The following is an 18,864-nucleotide window of genomic DNA, read 5'->3' on the forward strand; positions in this document are numbered from 1 at the left end:
CGGCGTAAAACGCTGCCATCTTCGAAGTCGCAATGTTATGCGCAGTGTGAGATGCGCACTGCAAAACGAGGGAATCACCTTAAGTAGTGCACCCGTTGGCCAAAATAACGTTCGAAGCAGAGCCATCTCAGCAGATGTACATGTATTTGCTTCTACATATCAGGCATGGCGTGACACTTTGTGGGTCACATTGTCACATAACCGTTTGTTTGAGGCTACCAGATAGAAATTTAATTTTTTAAGAGGGAACTAAGTTAGCTTCAAATTTTATAGCATTGTTGCTAAGAGAAGTTTCAGGTTTTCAAACCCTGTTTTGCAAATGCAGTATTTTCAGTGAGGTGCACAAGGGTGAACGGACTTTAATGGGCATTGCACATGTGCAACTCAGTCACTAACACATCCAATAAGTACTTTCCTGTAATGATTAATCTCGTATCAAAAATTATATATGTAGCAGTTTAATTGTGCTACCTGAGCCAAGGGAGATCTAGGCACTCCAAAAGGATCCTTGTGAGATTCGCAGTCCAAGCCTTGACATATGGATTTATATTTACAGTTTAAAAAAGTCAGGACAGACAACTTTTGGAGGCTTAAAATTTATTAAAAATGTTCCGGGTATTTCCCATATCATTTGAATGTGAATGCTACATTATAAGGCAAATAGAATACACAAAGAATCTTACCCCCTGGGAGATTTGAATTGCACACAACATTGAGCTAGCCGAGGACATTGGTGATGGTCAACTCACATGGTGACATATCCAAATCATCTTAAGATTGAAACTTGTTCAAGGCATTGACCAGCTAAAGTTAATGCAAGTAAGTTAAATTTATTTTCTGGTGAGGTTGGAAGATAAGATATTCAGTTTTATTTAAATTTCAAGGTGACTTGTTGGCACAAAGCTAGTACAATACAATACAATACAATACAATACAATACAATACAATGCATACTTAATTGACCGCTCCCCTTAGGGGGAGCAACTGTTAAGAATCCCAACTGGTCGGAGGCAAACCAGTTGGCTATTTACCAGTGCAGCTGCCAGGGATGTTGAACCAGGGACTACCAGGATCAAATTCAACAAGTGGTCAGAGCGAGACTTGAACCCGGGATCTCCGGATTCAAGGCAAGCGCCCTAACCACCCCAACCACTGGATCACACTGCCTCCTGGAAGTCATAAATATTTGGTAGTTCAGAGTTAATGTGAATAGAGGGTTTTCACGTGACGTCACGTCGGCCATGTTGGTGTTCCGAAACAAAGGAATGGCGGCCATGATGGTGTACCAAACTAATCCTCCGGGAATTGAACTCTATTTTTATGCAAATACTTTCCTTTGTTTCAGTAATCCAATGTAGCTGCTGTCCACGTGAGTGAAAACGCTCTATTAGAAGTTCACCTGTAGAAATTATAGTGTTTTGGCATGCTGCGTTGCAGAGGTTTCCCCTCCACATTTATTCATGTGTGTGGTAATTTCAACAAATTGCTAATTGCAGGGTGTCAAGCGGATAACAGGTTAAAAAAAACGTTTTTTTTTTTTACCTAAAAATCAGGAACAAAATAGCAGTATTTAATGGAAGTGGATAATTGTAGTCATCATTGTGAGGTTTCTCCAGAAAATTTTCCTTGAAAAACAATCGAATTTTAACAATAGGAAATAACAATAGCTCGCACCTTCATCAACTATCTACTGTGCAGCTTCCTACAGTTTCCCTATTATCTAACCCCTGATTTCAATCCATGGCAATTTAGTAAAACCTCCACACAAGTTGCTAGTTGAAACTTGTAATTAAAATTTAGGAACTGGTTAAGAAAAGGACATTAATAATGCTGGCATTTTATATAAGTTTTTCTCTGTTGACAAGAAGGAATTTCAAAGTAAAATACAGTAATTTTTAAAAGAACATTTAATAGGCTGTACTAGCTTATGTTAGCTTGAGATTATATACAAAACCAAAGGAATAGCAAACTCATCTTACCTTAACAGACTTCAACTGACAGCAGGGCCTCGGCTGAACTCCCACCTCAATCAATCAATCTATGACAACATTTAACTCGGGAATCTGCCCAACTCAATTGTGCATGAAGCCACCAACGAAAATTTGATCACGCAAGAACAAAAGACTGCAAACAAGTTTTACCACTAAAATACCGCTATTTTGAAAGAAGAAAAGGTGTACGCGATGCTGTTGCTATAAAAAATTCATTGAGCAAGTAATGGAACGAGACATCTTTGGCCGCCATTTTGTTTGTTATTATGCTCGCGTGCGTGTCAAAAAAACCTGGGCACAAGCAAATTATCAACCAATCAGACAAAATAAAAGTCTCCCTTGCTTGTAAAATGTAATAACCTTTGCTTGGAACCTATTTTAGACATATGATGTAAAACAAACCAGTCAAAATAAGAAATCTTTACAACAATAAGCTGAACTACTTAAACTAGTTTGACAACCAAAACCTCGATAAAATTAATCGTAATCATAACACTTGAGTTCTTCAAAATGACAGAACCGTTTGGCAGCAGTCAGTGTTTCCTGCTTCTTTCTAATATTTATTCAATGTAAGAGCATGTACATGCAAAATGACACAAACAGCCACTCCAGTATGCATTGCCTTTGCTACATATTCAAGTGAAAACTGTTGAATGTAGTAGAAAATATAGAATCTAATTGATGCCGCGGTGAGTGAGCCAGAAGCGAACGAACAAGTCAGCTCTCTAATCGGGAGAAAAACACGTTAATTTTTTTCTTCAAAACGCAAGGAATTTTGGTTATGCGCTAATGAAGGAATTAAGATGCACGGTATAATCTTGTGTAAACAAGACACCTGGTGGCGTTTATGTGGGATTCTGTTGTTTCTGTAAAATGTGAACGTTCAGACCCGTTGGTTGCAAATTAACACTCCCAGCTGCTTGATCGTGCTTTTAGAGATAGCTCACTAATAGACGGGCTGAGAGTTAACTCAACAGTGGGCCAGTGGACCTGCCTTGGACTGGAACTTCCAACCCACAATTGGCGACAAAATTCGTTGAGACAGTTGCCAACAGAGCACACTGTCAGCCACACATTCATTGTTTGCAAAGAAAACTTGTCCAGGATACCCCTCCCTCTTCCCCCTCTCCCCCCTCTCCCCCAATCAATGTTGTACCGCTGTTGACAAGGCTCATAGGAAACAGAAAAGAACACAACATTGTCCTGGGGGTGCGGGGGAGGGGGCCATTTTCGCACAGAGCTTGAAATAGACCCTAAAGGATAAGAGTGTCTCAACAATTTTGACGCCGATTGTAGATATGGTTATTTAAGTTAAAATTGTTCCTCTATTTTCAAAATCTTGATTAAGATGCACGTGTTTGTTGTGTTCATTAGTCTTTCTATTCCTGATTTTAATTTGATTATGTGACTGTATATTTGTAGATATTTAATGATACTATTATTTCATTTTTAATGTAATTTAGGCTAGTGATCACCGGTTTACACCAGCAAATCTTTTGATTTGGCTCATGGGTCTTTTATCAGTCGAGATTTATAAAGATGTTATTATTAAATGTCACTGACCCTTGAAGCCGACTGCGAGTCACAAGAGACGTGATAAAAGCGTTAAGGAAGGTTATTTAATTAGTGTGACGAGAATCGAACAAAGTCATTTCCTTTGCGACTTCGAGCGTTTTCGTGAATCAATCTTTTTTGTAATTGCTCATATTCTACTGCATTTTCATGCCATTTTGTCAAAGACGAATCGAGAATGCAGGTGCATTTAGTTTCTGTTAAAAGGACTAGTTTGCTAGTAAAATTCAGATGACATTTTTCGCCCTTTCTAAGAAAATGAAAGAAAGCTCTTCGAAAATCTTCCGGCAAAAAAAGTTCACCCTGTTCAATAAAATTTCAGCCTAAAATTTTCAAAAATCCTGTTGAATGGAAAGTGTTCGCAAATTCATTGTGTCCTTATTCCCTCGTGTGTCATTTGATTGTGCAAGTTGATTTCATATGATACCTTGATCAGATTCAAACACCTCATGCCCCATGGTTGACATTTGTTGGCATCAAATAAGACATTTAGTTGATGCAACAGTGCTTTCACATACATGTACAAACACAGCTACAGTAGTTGATTGTTGACAAGCATAGAAAATTGTTGTTGAGGGCGGAACTGAAGGTTAGCGTGCAGATTCCATTGGCGAAAAGTTGCGTTGTTCTTGTCGTTTCATAATGAACCAAAATATATGTCATACGTGTATGTCCATACACGTCCTCGTTTTGACATAGTTATCGTTTAAGTCAGTTGTAAAAGGGGCATTGCAGTTGCTGTAAGAATTGGTGGTTGACTTGCACCGAATGTCTGTCGATCACCCTCTGTTTCTTTGTTCACTGCTGTAGCATGACACAGTCAACAAGTGTCTTGTATCGCCCAATCCTCTTTATTAATTTTATAATGATAAGGCTCATGTTAAAGGGATAAAGGACATATGTTATGCAATTTTAGGTAATTTCATGAGTGGCAAACTGCACAAGATAATATAATGGAATATCTCAATAACCGCAACAAACTGTAAAGCAACAAAAAAAGAATTACAATTTAAGCCAAGTAGATACATGGATAGAAAAAATGCAAGATTTAAAATGATTTCATTGAGGGAATCTTGAAACAATGTCTGTTTTTTCTTAGAGTGATCTTTGTGTTGTAATGATAAATATTATTTTATCATGATAGGAATAACGTACCGTTATTACTATTTGCCAGATTTGCCAGAAACACCCCAAAAAAGAATGTGGCATAGCCCCTTTAAGTTGAGGTCAAACATATAGCTGAGCACAGATGCTCTACTAGACTGTCAATTTGACAAGTATTGAAATCAAATGGAATAGAGCGTTTTCACATGACGTGACGGTGTACCAAACTAATTCCCTGGGAATGGAACTCTATTTTTATGCAAATACTTTCTCTTGTTTCAGTAATCTAATATGGTTGCCGGTCACGTGAGTGAAAATGCTCTATAGGCCATTCTCAAAATATTAATATTCAGCTTGATAGCGAGGCAGAGAGAACAAAAACAAAAGAAACAAGTTGCAATGAATGTGAAAATTATTAACATATCAGGCCACTTTCCTTTGTCTTTGTCTTCTAAACCTCTCTTTCAAGCTGAATTCGAAAGTGGCCTATTGAAGCAAGTGAAATCAGTTCAAATGTTTCTTTTTGGGGAAGTGAGAGATATCGTTGTTTTGTTAGTAATACAAAATCAAACCAATTACGTATTTAACATTGCTTTAAAATGTCCAAAGGCCATTGGGCAAAAACGGTCAAGTAATGGTATGTGGAGATTACTTTTGTGGTTGGTGAACGCGTGCAATTTATGTTCTCAAGTTGTGGAGAATTGCAAATGAATGAGGGAGCATAGCAAACAAGTGAATTTGCGATTCTTCACATTGAGTGAATAAAAATTGTACCAACGAACCAACTATGAAGTTAAATTTGTTTACCTTATAAGTACTGAGATGTCTTTCAAACAAGAATGACAACAGAGCTTAGATGATGAAGAGAGTTTTATTCACTCCAACGTTCTAAAAGTTCAACATCTTCTTTTAAAAGTGTCATCATTTTTTTTTTCAATATTTAAGCAAAATAATGATATAAAAGCTAAGCTTAATCGCCATCACTCTCCTCCGAAGCCTTATTCTCTTCCATCGTGGCAATGCTTTGCCATCGGCTGTAGTTGTAGTCTTCAACTTTTCTACTTTCATTCTTAGTTTGAAAAAGGCTCGGACAAGTTTTACATCACGTTTTGTTTCTTGCAAGGTGGCTTTGTTCTCCTGTTCAGCAATGAAATTGTCAATTGAACCAGTATCCACAGACCTTTCTGACATGTTGAAAACAAAAGGGTAGCTTGCAAGTTTTGGCACTAAGTATGACATGGTTTCTTGAACGATAAAGGCGGCTTGCAAGTCGTCGTGAATGATATTTTTACTAGTGAAAGTTCATCGTTCACGTCGCTGATTGGCTGTGTCCAAAAACAAAATGAGTTTTTCATCACTGTCATTTCTGTGAGTACGTCTCAGTACGTATATGATAAATTTAATTTTTATCACAATGACAAAGGTCTTAGCAAGTACATGTAGTCGCTTGTCCCCTGCAAATTTTTCCTGGTTGAACATAACATGTTAAATTCAAGCAAATAATTGGCATGGAAAGTACTAATGCAATTCTCTTGATTGTTTTAGCTGGAAAGAAGAGGAACTTGGCTCATCTTTGCTGAACGACATGCCCCCACGGCTCAGTGTCAAGCTCCCAGAACTGAGTGATCTTCCAAACACCAGCAAACCCTGGGAATGTGTTGATCTGCCGATTGATATTTTGCTACTGACTGTGGAGGATTGTGAGTTCTTGAGTTGCTTCTCATTTCTGGATCGACCTTTCAAAAGTTACACAATAGACGTTGGTCCTATCTATTTTGGATACATTGGTAATGCTGGCGACCAAGAGAAGCTAAAGGTTGCATTAACGAAATGTTCCAAAGGTGCTGCAGGCCCAGGAGAATCATTAACATCAGTAAAGAATGCCGTTAGGGTCTTGAGGCCAAAGGCGGTTTTTTCAGTGGGAACTTGTAGCGGTTTAAGCCCAGATAAAGTCAAACTAGGAGATGTAGTTGTATCTTCCAAGTTAACAACACCTGGCTTCAAAACGCCTGTGAGTCGACATCTTGGCGATCTTGTTAGAGATGCACCCTGTGGGTGGGTTGCTCCTTTGGAAAATCCAGGTGAATTGAAAGTCAAAGTACACTGTGATAGTGATGTTTTGAGCCAAGCAGTGAAGTGTGGATGTGATGATCTTCAAAAACAACATCCAGAAGCAATTGCTGTTGAGACAGAAGGGCAAGGTAATAGTTTTACTAGTGAATGGGAATTAAACCCATAACTAATTTGTGTTAGACAAATCCAAGAAAAATCCTAAAGTTATTAACTTCTGGTACCTCTCTCATATTTTTGTCAATGAAACTTAGCTTTCCAAGGCAATACATGTACTAAGGTAAGCGATATACATGTATTTGCTGAACATTTTTTCCATGCAAGGAAGGTGCATAGAAGACTGGTAGCTAAGATTATTTTAGTGTGTGAATGAGATACATGTGTAGCTTCCATTGAAATTCATTATCTCCAAGGTTGAAGGTTTCGTTTTACTGTGTACAGGTAATCAGGACATACAGACTGTGTTGATAGTATGGAAGAAATTATCACTTTGTCTGAAGAACATTTGAATCTAAAAAACTTGGTTGTTGTAACATATGAGGAGAATAGAATGGCTGGGGAGTGTAAGTTAATTGTCACAGCTATCTTTTAAAAAAAATCAAAGCCAGAAAGTATATATTGCTGCTGTTTCAAAGATTTGACTAAGAGATATGAAGCAACAGAGTGTTGCTTAAAAAGACCTTTCCCTAAAACCTTGAAGGTCTGATGTTAACTCCCTTCGTCCTTAACTTCAGGTGTCTTTGCTGCAGCCTATGATGAAAAGGTTGAGTGGGTGGTAGTAAAAGGTGTGGCAAGTTTTGTCAATCAAACTCAGCAGTCAAGAAGTGAGTGGATGTCTTTTGCAAGCACCATGGCGGCCTCTGTTGTGGCAAATATGCTCAATGATCCTGTTGTTTTCCAAGAATGGCCACACTGTAACCAAGGTAAACTTCATCATGAAAAATCTGGCTGTTTAATGCAGTTGTACGTTAAATATGTAACTAACAACAACAATAATAATAATAATAATAATAATAATAATAATAATAATAATAATAATAATAATAACAATGATAATAATAATAATAATAATAATGATAACCCTCACAACCTAATAAGACGATAGAGGAAACAGTGAACACATAGTCAAGGTGCATCACTCAGCAAGGTTTCTAGGGAACTGCAGCCAGAACAGGGTCATAATCCAACTACTGCAAGGAGAGGATGGGAAGCGGTCTCAGGGGCCTGACTCCAGTTGAAAGAGTCTATCGGAAATGGAAGCTTGCTTTTGGGAACAACTATGTGAGTTTGAGGTAATGGATGGCTGTTTGAAGTGGAAATTGATGAAATTAAAAGCAAAATAACAGAACTTACATGTATTCCATCCCACGCTCGAGATTATACTCTGAGCCAGAGCACCAAATATGTGTGGTATGTATTATAAACGGAATTAATATGTGTGCAGTGTCAATTCTTAGATACATATACTCTGCAGCATCAATTCATAGACTGGACTAAGGAAGAGTTAAAAGAACTTAATGGAAAGATGAGGAAATCTCTAACATCTACAGTATACAATGGTCCTGTTGAGAAAGATAGGTGGGAGAGTTTTGTGCTCTGTTGAGGACTGCGTCAAACTGACAAGATTGGGTCTTTTTTGCTACATTGCTTGTAGTCAAGAGGAGTTGTTGGCGGCAGTGAAAGGCAAAAAGTGTGAAGGTCTGGAAAGCACTGTCGATTTGAAGAAAAGGAAGATAGACAAAAGAAATAAGGATTATGAGGAAAAGAGCTTCAAGGGTAATTCTTTAGAGAAATAGATAAAGTGGTAAGAAATAGGACCTGGACGTGGCTTCAACAAGGGCATCTTGAGGAGGAAACAGAGGGGCTGTTGTTGGCGACCAAAAGCCAATCATCAAGAACTGGTGCAATCCAAGCTATTATTCCCAAGAATGTTGAGGATAACAAGAATTACTTATTACTTTATAATTTCTCAATACAAACAGGCAAGAAACTGGAGCAAACAGAATACACGTTTCCCCATTATTGACGATGCATGTCGTAGTGACAGGAGGTTGGATGTATACATCTTATTCGATTTGGCCAGCCAAATGTCCTTTATTTGATTGTGTAAACGAAATGAGGAGAGACAAGCAATGACGAGCTAAATTCTCAGGCTTTGTATCGTGTTGAAAACAATTTCTTTCATTGAAAATCTCACGTTCCGTCCGTATTTACTCTGTTCTAAACCGGTCAAACCGGGACACTACATATTTTTTCGCGTTCTCTTGACCAAATATGGTAAAATGGCGTAATAGTGGAATAATAATAAACAATACGAACCTCGAGATTTTTGTTTAAACCGGAAGGGGTAATCATGTGATACTCTTTTCCTGCCTTTCTGAGAAGCAGCAAATTCCACTTTGTTAAAAGTCATGGATGGAGATGGAAGAAGATAGAAGTAAACCATTAACTCAAATGTTGGGAAATACCTTGAATATCTTTCGGGGAACAGCGTCAACAGCAAGTCGCAAAATGAAACAAGGTTGAGTAAAAAAAACTGTTCTCAAGGACTACAAAATATTAACAATATTGATTCAAATATTCCACTAATTTACTTTTAACACAACCATGAAATTGCACGAGGAAATTATATCATTTTGGGTGCCAACAAATAAAAACCTGGACATTGTCGTATATCAGTACGATAAGATTACATTTAAAACCGCATAAGCATTAACCTACAGGAAATACAAATATCCATTCCAGAACAAATACGTCTCCTTAGAGCACTAGATCATTGTGAATACGTGATCAGAAAATCTAAAATTAAACGAGACTTACCTGTAAGTTCGATTGGGATTCTGCCGAGTTATCAGTAGCACAAGACGTCACGGCGTGAGAAAATCTCAAGGATTAAATTCTGCTACAAATGCCCTGCTGTACGAGATCCTTGTTTCTTATCCTATGCAATCCTCAGCCAATGTTAAACTTTTTTCTCCCTCTGACCCACCTTTATGTGCCTAGATCAGAGGGAGGCAAAGGTCTAACATCAGCTGAGGATTGCTTTGGGCAAGGAAGGATCTTGCTGCCAATTACATCCTGAGCAGTGATGAAAAACTGTTCTTAGTGGACAGGAAGGTAGAAGTGGGTTGCAATGATCTAGATGCAGAAAGACTTCAAAGAACAAAGAAGAGCTGAAAGCAAGGCAGAGTGGATAGAAAAGGTGTTGTGTACTCAATTTCTCAGACAAAGAGAGATTGAGAGAAACGAGAATACTTGGGCATGGATAAGGCGAAGAGAGCTCAAGAGGAAGGCGGAATACCTTATCGTTGCTGCACAAGACCAGGCAATAAGGGCGGACGACGTCGTAAAGTCCCTATTTTTGCGGTATACTCTGCACAACAACGACGTGAAATCACCAAATTTGAGGTTTTGACGACAACGCGAGCGCACAAATGTGAATCTATAATTATCTATTTTTACTCTGAAACCGCTCGTACCAATTTAATTTTAGGATACTTCGCCCACATTGTATGACGTGAACGAGATGGCCCAACCGCGAGAAATTTACGATAGTGCAAAGTTATATCTTGAGGTGACGTTTTCGTTGACGTCGCCGTCGTTGATCGTAAAGTCCCTAATGTTGGTAGTTGTTGCGTTAGTTTACTCCGCGGAGCTTTACAATTATTCCATCTTGTTCACGTCGTAGACCCAAAGTGAACCGTCCTATAGCTGGATTGGTACTAAATCCATTACCTGCTGATAGCTTTAGTAAATAAAGAATAAATGCTATACCGAGTAATTGCATTGTGACTAAACTTGATAGACAACAAATGCAAGGAAACGATGTTATGTGCTTGTAATATTTCGATATAAATCTATATCATCTTCGGACTAAGGCGGGATACAAGTAGCAGAATTTAAATACTGCGAGATTGTGCAACAGTATAATCACGTGAAAGTGAAAAACAAAGAAACGAAACTGTCAGGAGAATAGGCGGAGTTCTCTACTGGCTTTTAAGCCATTGTTCAGAAATGGTGTTAGACCCTTAATATGGTAAGCTTCTTTATATAGTAATAGATTCCAGTTATCATCGCGATCTATTATGTTAGTGTTATCACGCACGGTTTGGGCGAAGAATTCTTTGTTGATTACAGTAGTTGATGAAATGTTCTCATTTATACAACTTACCGGATATTTTTACAAATCAATAAAGAATTCTTAAGTGGTTGACATTCATAAACTGTTTATCTTCAGGTACAAGCAACGAGCACTTTGAGCAGGCAAATGCACGGAAAAGAAAACGAAATGAAAGCCAACATGAAGGTTAGTTCACTGATAACTGATGTTGTATTAATGCGATGAAACTGAAGTGACAATTTTAGTTTGTTCACTGAATTATTGCTGAAACGTTTTAATCAAAGTTAAATCAAAAGGAATCATGTTGTACTGATACGAGTTGGGATGCTCTGCCACTCAGCAGCAAGAGATTCGTGAGACCTAAAGCCAATCAACTCATGCAGGCTCATTAAAATTTAGTCATATAGGGAGATGGTAAATATTTTATATCTAGTTTTAAGACAAGAGACCTGATTAGTAGGAATGGCATCGACTGTCACAGTACAAAAGTTAACAAGGTAAACTAGTGCCAAAAAGGGTAAAGTGTTAGGGAAAACTTGCATGTGGCTTTGGTTTCACTTCTAATTGGCTTAGAAAGTGGCACAAGTCTTAATTTTACCATGCAGACGTTTGGCACTAACCCAAAGCATTTGAAATCTTCACAGTAATTAGTTAGCCGGGAATTAAATTATCACACAAATGATAGAGGAGTTTCCAGACAGACTGGCCCACTTATGTCCACGTTTGCACGCAGCTGGAAGAATTGCAATTTTTCGCAAGAATCGTGAACGGCTGAAAAGAAGACAAGTTCCCTTGCGAACTTTGCGAAAAAGCCCCCAACTAGGTCTCGCGATTTCTGCGATTTTGCGAAATTTGCGAAAAGTCGCAAAAATTGTAAACGGTGAGTCCCCAACTAGAACTCGCGATTTTTGCGAAATTTTCGAAAAATCGCAAAATCGTAAAAGGTTCACCTTTTACAAGGCCCCGACTGGGACTCGCGATTTTTGTGATTTTTTGCGAAATTTGCGAATTTACAGTATAAAATCGCCAAAGGACAATTTGCGAAAATCGCTAACATATCGCATGTAACTATATAATGCATAGCCAATGTATGTACAGGACTCCTTCAAAAGCAACAGACTGCAAACTATGCATATGTTAGTTCATGGTATAAAGTTTTCATGAAACACGCTGTAAGTACTACGCACTTTACACAGTGATTCAAAAATTGGGAAATTTTTTCCATTGGAGATAATATAGCGCTCTAATGAGTCACAATAGAGATGTAAAGAGATACCGGTACAAGATGAAACGAGCGTTCCTAACCTGTACACTGTTCTACAGACTTGGCTCCTAGACCCCTTTGTTTTAAAATGTAACATTCTGCAAGGGATGAAGTTTGTTAGTTTTAAATAACGTGATGAATAACCACTGATGTTGCACGGTTTTATTTCGATGTCCTTGTTCTGGATTACATAATTGCAGATATAGGACTAAATGACCAAATGAATAGTAAGAAACAAGAATTGTTGAAATCTGACCGTATGAAGGAAATGAAATAATTATCGTTTTGCTTTCTCATTTTGCGTCGTGTCTGACCTTCGCATTCGTCGCTTTCGTTCCAGTATGTGAAAGTTCTTTGCATTTAGACACATTGTAAGATAAATCGTTCGCGTTTTTTCTTGCAAACACTGATTCTGACCTTCGTATTTCATCGTTTGGCGCAGTTATGCCTCCTCTGGCTTTTGAATTCTAGAATCATAAGAAGAACTGTAATGAAATAGTCGTTATTCAAACTTGTCGAATGGTTAGAAAAACTGCGATAGTAATAATAGCATTTATTACACGACTGAAACAGTCCGAGGACCAATAACTAAAATCAACCAATCACATTGCTTTATTTCTGGTCCCGCGAGGGCCGATACTTTTTCAGTATGAGTCCGGGTATATTCCCGAATGATCCCGCGCTGTTCAGATCAATAATTTTTCCCTCTCAAATCAAGATGGTGGACAGAAGGAACTACTCTTCTCTCAAAAATCAATGCAGAATTCCTTAGTGGATAGCTGACACAGAAATACTAACATTTCTCAAGACTCGAATAGTGGTGAAGCAGCTAAAATGTCGAAATCTTTACCTTCGGGAGAGAATTTACACTGAAACGGTAGCAACAACCTTCACAATGAAACTGAACTCGCTGTCGACAATAATAGCCAAGAGCGAAAAGATTTTATTTCCATGCACAAGGTCAGTCAATGCACTAAAGAAAACGATGTCCAACATGAAAGCACTTCAGCGTTTTTGTACCAGCATCAACGAAACGAAAGAGCTACAGGAAATGACATCGTCGGAACTTGACCAGAGAACCAGAAAGCGTTCCCGCCGTAAGAGGGCTCTGAAGATGTTATTTTTTGAGATCATCCACGGTCTAGATCTTATAGACAGAGCACCACATTGGTATTCACCGATTCAACCCAAGCCCGTGAATGAGGCGGACGATGCACAGGCCAAGAGTTGAGGGCGAATAGGATAGACGCAAGGATCATCGATCGGAAGAAACATCAAGTCATCGTGCACGAGATGAGCTGTCATGTCTACTAAGTAGGAGGAGGAGAAGACACTGAAGTATAGTGCATTACGATGGGGGCTCAAGCAACTTTATCCCGGATATGAAGTTCATCAAGTTAACATCATTATAGATGTCTTGGGAGGCTGGTCAAGCACGTTGGACACTAGTATTAGGGAACTGCTAGGAAGTAGAAGCAAAGATGTGCTGACGAACATGCAAAAATCAGTGTTGTGAAGCACACTGAATATTGCACGGATGTTCAAGGTTGCAACGTGATGTCGAACTGAACCGAAAGAGCAATTTTAATTTGAATGTATCATACAGATGTTTTTACTGCATATATAATAATAATAATAATAATAATAATAATAATAATAATAATAATATTGACGCTTATTGACGCTTTTGGTGTTTACTCAAGGAGTCTGAAGGATGAAGTCAAGACGTTAGTGGGCTCAGATAGGTACCGAGAGGTACTCAGAGGAATGCAGAAAGCCGTCCTGAGCCACACCCTTCACATCGCTAAAACATTCAAAGTCATGTGCTAGCCACTTGGACACCTTTGGGGCGCTAATGAGACAACACACAATTAGCCTTCCGTGGATACTATTTGGCTAGATATTCATTTTATTAATTTTACGCAATTTTATTCCTATCTTGTGTAAACTTGTACATTTTGAGATAATACTGGCTACGTTTATACGCCCAGTATTTGTGACTAGGGCCTGGCATTCAGGCGTATTAAACTGCCATAATAATGATAATAATGATGATGATAATAATAATAATAATGATAATAATAATAATAATAATAATAATAATAATAATAATAATAATAATTGTAACATGAGACTTACAAACTGAACGTTTCGAAGAGAAATATTTTTTATTTGTATACTATTCTCAACCGCACGCCTCTTGTCTAATAAACTATACCATGTAGAATTAAGAACATCTTTAAGAACGTTTCAGCCTCACAACGCCAAATTATATAAGAACGTTCAGCCTTAGTTCCAAATACGACGTTTTTATAAAAACAAAAGTGTATAATTTGCTTTCTGGGGTTAGTCCGGGGGTTAGAGACGGGAGCTCCGCGTTTAGGCTTTGCTAAATCTATATATTACTGATGGGGTCATGAGCTTAAATATAAAATTTAAAAAACTATATTAAACTACAAAACAAGTTATGAGGGGTTATAAAGGTATATATACAATTTACATAAGCGAGATTGCATTTAGCCGGTCTGTTTGATAATGTCGTAAAACACTTTATTTTCAAATTTACTGCAATTCATGCAATCGAAGCTGACTTGCACTGTAATAAGTTGAGCTTGCCATGTGCTTCAAGCCATAGCACTTATTATTTGTTGATGAGTACCAGGATAGATTTTAAGTTAAAATTTGAGTTCTTTCTGCATACAATTTAAACATTTGAGGGATATTTCGATTCCTGCGATCTGGTGCAGTGGGAGATTGTCGTCGTCGTCGTCGTCGTCGCAGCCACTCGCAAGCGAGTTTGGCGGCCAAAAGGATTAGCAGAGCAGAGACTCAAACAAGCCCCATCTACAGGGTCTCAAGGCGCCGTTGGGCAGCAGCCTTTCTCTGCTCACGGCGCACAGCTTCCTCAGTGAGTCAGGTGTTTTCAAAGCAGGGCTCGAAGTTTAAAAAAATTCTAAATCGCCTTTTGGCGACTATCAAAGAAAAAATGGTCGCCAAATGCAAAAATGCAGTCGCCAGTTGGTACGAGAACAGAAACTCAGATTAGAGCCTCATTTAATTAGTATTGTTGTACGGCTTCTGGTAGATAGACCTAATCGGCTAACTCAATGTTGTACCCAATTCAAATCTCCCGGGACTAAGATTCTTTGTTTACTGTATTTGCATGATAATGTAGCATTCATATTTAAATGATATGGAAATACCTGGAACAAAACGTTTTATTCCCAAAGGGTTTGAATTGGGTACAACATTGAGTTAGCCGATTAGGTCTATTGTGGCTGCAGTTGTGGGACAGACCGAAATACTCGATCTTGAATGACTTACAACATGAAAATAAGAAAGAAAAAAATACCTGAACACTTCTGCATGACAGACAAACAAAAAACAAACAAAGTAATAAGAACGGTTGAGGGTTACTTTGGCCAGGAACAACTGCATCTGTCACATTGCACGCGAGAAATCGTACGATGCGAAGGCATAAAAAAATCAATCAAACATGGCGGATAGCCATTTAGTACCAGCAAATTACGAAAATCGCTCAGTGTATCCTTCTCTTGTGATAAATAATTCATGACTCTCGTTGTAGACTCGTCTCACTTGATCGAGCACATGGTGAAACAAAGCACGTGCTTTGAAAGCCATTTTTCAACAAAATGTTGCGCCCGCGATCACCATGCAAAAGCCGCTGTAAGATCCTCACGGAAGTCGCGATTCAAGTTTTTTAAAAAAGGTAAACAGACTTAATTTGCATTTCCTTTCGCAGAAAAGCAGAAACGAGACTAAGGAAATTGTTTCTCACCTTAAGTGTTTTATTTATTAAAGGAACACAGTCGCCAAATTGGCGACTACACTCGAATTTTTAGTCGCCAAGTTAACAGTTTTAGTCGCATTGGCGACCGTATCGGTCGCAATTTCGAGCCCTGCAAAGTGTAGAACACCTTTCCGAGTTGTACTTTTCCAGACCTGTCTGTCTGCTGCTAGTTGTTCCCACTCGTTCACATTAATTCCACATTTCAGCAAGGAGTGCTTTAGCAAGTCCTTGTGCCTTTTCTTTGGAGCACTGACTGATTTAGTACCATGGGAGAGCTGTGAGTAGTAGAGTTGCGTTGGGGGGTGGTCCGGGTTAATTTTCGGCACATTTACAATACTTTTTTCCCTCGACAAAGTAAAATAAGTCCCACTAACTTTAATACATCGTTTGTTTTGATTGAAAAAAATTCTCTCGTTATGATTCTCTGCAGTTGAAACGTTTCAAGTATATTAGGAGATATGTTTATACTTATGTGTACTGTCTCGCGAGTGAGAAGTAAGCGTTTTAATGGCAACGTGAACTCCACATGTTTTTGTTGATTTCTGGTTAGACCACCGTTGCGGCTGTATAGGTCACACGCTTCGGCAAGTAACTCAGAAACAATGTACCACTCAGACTTAGTGAGGTTTGTTTTATGAAATTATGCAATGGTCTTCTACAACATTTCATGTTTATGCCTTTTTTTCATTTTTTGTTGTTTTTCTGGTGATTGCATGTCAAATCATTTGTCATATGGTGTTTTCACAGTGACGTCATCAAATCGCAAGGTCTTCTGAATTTTTATCCATACGATGTTGAAGATGACTAGAGTAAATATTTTTTCAAGTTTCCAATTCCGTGACGTCTTTCGTTTCGAAAATACAACATTCTGAAATTCCGAATTGTCTTCTTGCGTGACACCATGATACAAAGCTATTTGGTTGAAAAATGTCTAGCCGTATTATGAATCTCAGCAGTTTGAGCGTTTCAAGTACATTGGGAGATGTGTTCATGCACATTATTATTTTTTCATTAGCGAAAAGTAGTGAGTGAACTCCTGATGTTTTGTTTCTTTTCGGCCGCCATATGATCCACCAACATGGCGTCTCCATACAACCTCTATAAGTTGCCTGAAACGCTTCAACAAGCACCCTGCGAGCAGAGCCTCCTTTTGTCTTTTTCTTTACTGAGGAGGAGAAAAGGAGGCTCTGCCCGAATCGCGTCAACTCTTTGAAGCCGCCGCAGCCCGAAACTCTGGACTAGTCAATCTTGTTTTCTCTTGTCAAACCGGTTTTTCCAGTGCGAGCGTCAATTTAGTGACAAAACCGCTTATAATTGAGCCCGCTGTACCATGAAAAGCCAAGATGGCGGCGAGATCTGGCATATTAGGCTTGGGTTCGAGACTGTATCCTGGCAACATGCAGCACATACTCAATAAAGATCTTACTCGATTCATGCAGAGTCTTTCTCGAGAACGCCAAAATCGAGCAAGCAAAACTCTTTGAAGCCCCCGCAGCCCGAACTTCTGGACTAGTCAATCTTGTTTTCTGTTGTCAAACCGGCTTTTCCAGTGCGAGCGTCAATTTAGTGACAAAACCGATGGTTATAATTGAGCCCGCTGTACCGTGAAAAACCAAGATGGCGGCGAGATCTGGCATATTAGGCTTGGGTTCGAGACTGTATCCTGGCAACATGCAGCGCACACTCAATAAAGATCTTACTCGATTCATGCAGAGTCTTTCTCGAGAACGCCAAAATCGAGCAAGCTAAAGAAACGCTCTGCTAGTAGGGTGTTCAACAAGTAACTCGGAAACGATGTACTGCACAGACCTGAGAATTGTAATGGTGATTTATGAATTTGTCTACAACATTCCAAGCTTTTGGCTTTTTTCATTAAACGGTTTCGAATTTATTTTCTTGTTGCATGACAGTGAAAACACACCATTAATATCACAGTACTAACTGCAGATAAATGGATATCAATTACAGTAATTTTAATTATTAGTTATTGATAACACAAAACGTAAAGTTCTCTTGTAGACCTTCGTTAGTAACATATTTCTTGAGGTGAGAATTTTAATAAAAAAAGACATTTCAGTTGTAAATAACAGCAGTTATAAGTTTTGAATGGCACGTTTATTTATCAATAATGTCCCTTGAAAACAACAGTACAGTGCAATGCAATCCATTGCAATCTATTTGATGATCTCGTCTCTATCATGAAAAAAACATTGTACTCCCTATGCGCATAACTCCAAGATCCAGTCCGCTCAGGGAACGGCACCACAGTAAAAACGCATGGCGCATGCATGCGTATTGTTTACCATGAGATAGACCAAAGGAGCCCTTGCTAGTCTAATCCAATTCATCCATGAGCTGGCTCACAGGAGCCATTGATCACTGGTTTTGGAGACACTGTGATCACACCAACCTGTGAAAGATTTGCGTTGAAATGTGGTTGACAATGTTCTTATCTTTAGGTACAAGCGAAGAGGTTTTTGAGCCGGAAAATAAACAGAGAAAACTAAAGGAAAGCCAGTGTGAAGGTTGGTTTAAAGTACAAATGTGATTCATAGAGAGTACGAATTTAATGTCGTCTTAATTTTGTGTGCTGTATTATTGGTCAAATTTTTGAAGCATTCTTAACGCTTGTGTGAGTTAAAGGCCTTCACCACACTAAAACTAATAAAACAAAGGTTGTTAAGCCCTTCGATTGCAACTTGGGATGTTCTGCCACTGAGCTATGAGAGATTCCTGGGAGTTTGAAACCATTGATCTAGGCTCGTGACAAACATTTTATATGCTGAAAGAACTGAAATGTCAAATCGTTCCATGGTGCAATGACATTTAAGGAGTTGGTATAAATTCTAGACATAGCTTCAAGACAAAATATTTACTAGTGGAAATGGCATTGACTATTTACAAAGTTTTGTTTTATTATTATTATTATTAT

At 38.5% G+C, this 18,864-nt stretch overlaps 1 protein-coding gene across 3 annotated transcripts in view; it reads left to right on the top strand.

Moving 5' to 3' along the window:
- The window catches only part of LOC137970828 (NLR family CARD domain-containing protein 3-like), a 57,351-nt gene that overhangs the window by 19,362 nt on the left and 19,125 nt on the right, over nucleotides 1-18,864 (top strand). For all 3 annotated transcript variants that reach the window (XM_068817410.1, XM_068817409.1, XM_068817411.1), the window contains 4 exons: nucleotides 6,213-6,868; nucleotides 7,472-7,660; nucleotides 10,975-11,043; nucleotides 18,392-18,457. In XM_068817410.1, coding sequence (XP_068673511.1) covers nucleotides 6,253-6,868; nucleotides 7,472-7,660; nucleotides 10,975-11,043; nucleotides 18,392-18,457 — 940 coding nt within the window. In that variant the 5' untranslated portion in view covers nucleotides 6,213-6,252. The remainder of the gene's footprint in view (nucleotides 1-6,212; nucleotides 6,869-7,471; nucleotides 7,661-10,974; nucleotides 11,044-18,391; nucleotides 18,458-18,864) is intronic.

The sequence above is a fragment of the Montipora foliosa genome, chromosome 9, assembly GCF_036669935.1.
Source record: "Montipora foliosa isolate CH-2021 chromosome 9, ASM3666993v2, whole genome shotgun sequence".
NCBI classification, from domain to species: domain Eukaryota; kingdom Metazoa; phylum Cnidaria; class Anthozoa; order Scleractinia; family Acroporidae; genus Montipora; species Montipora foliosa.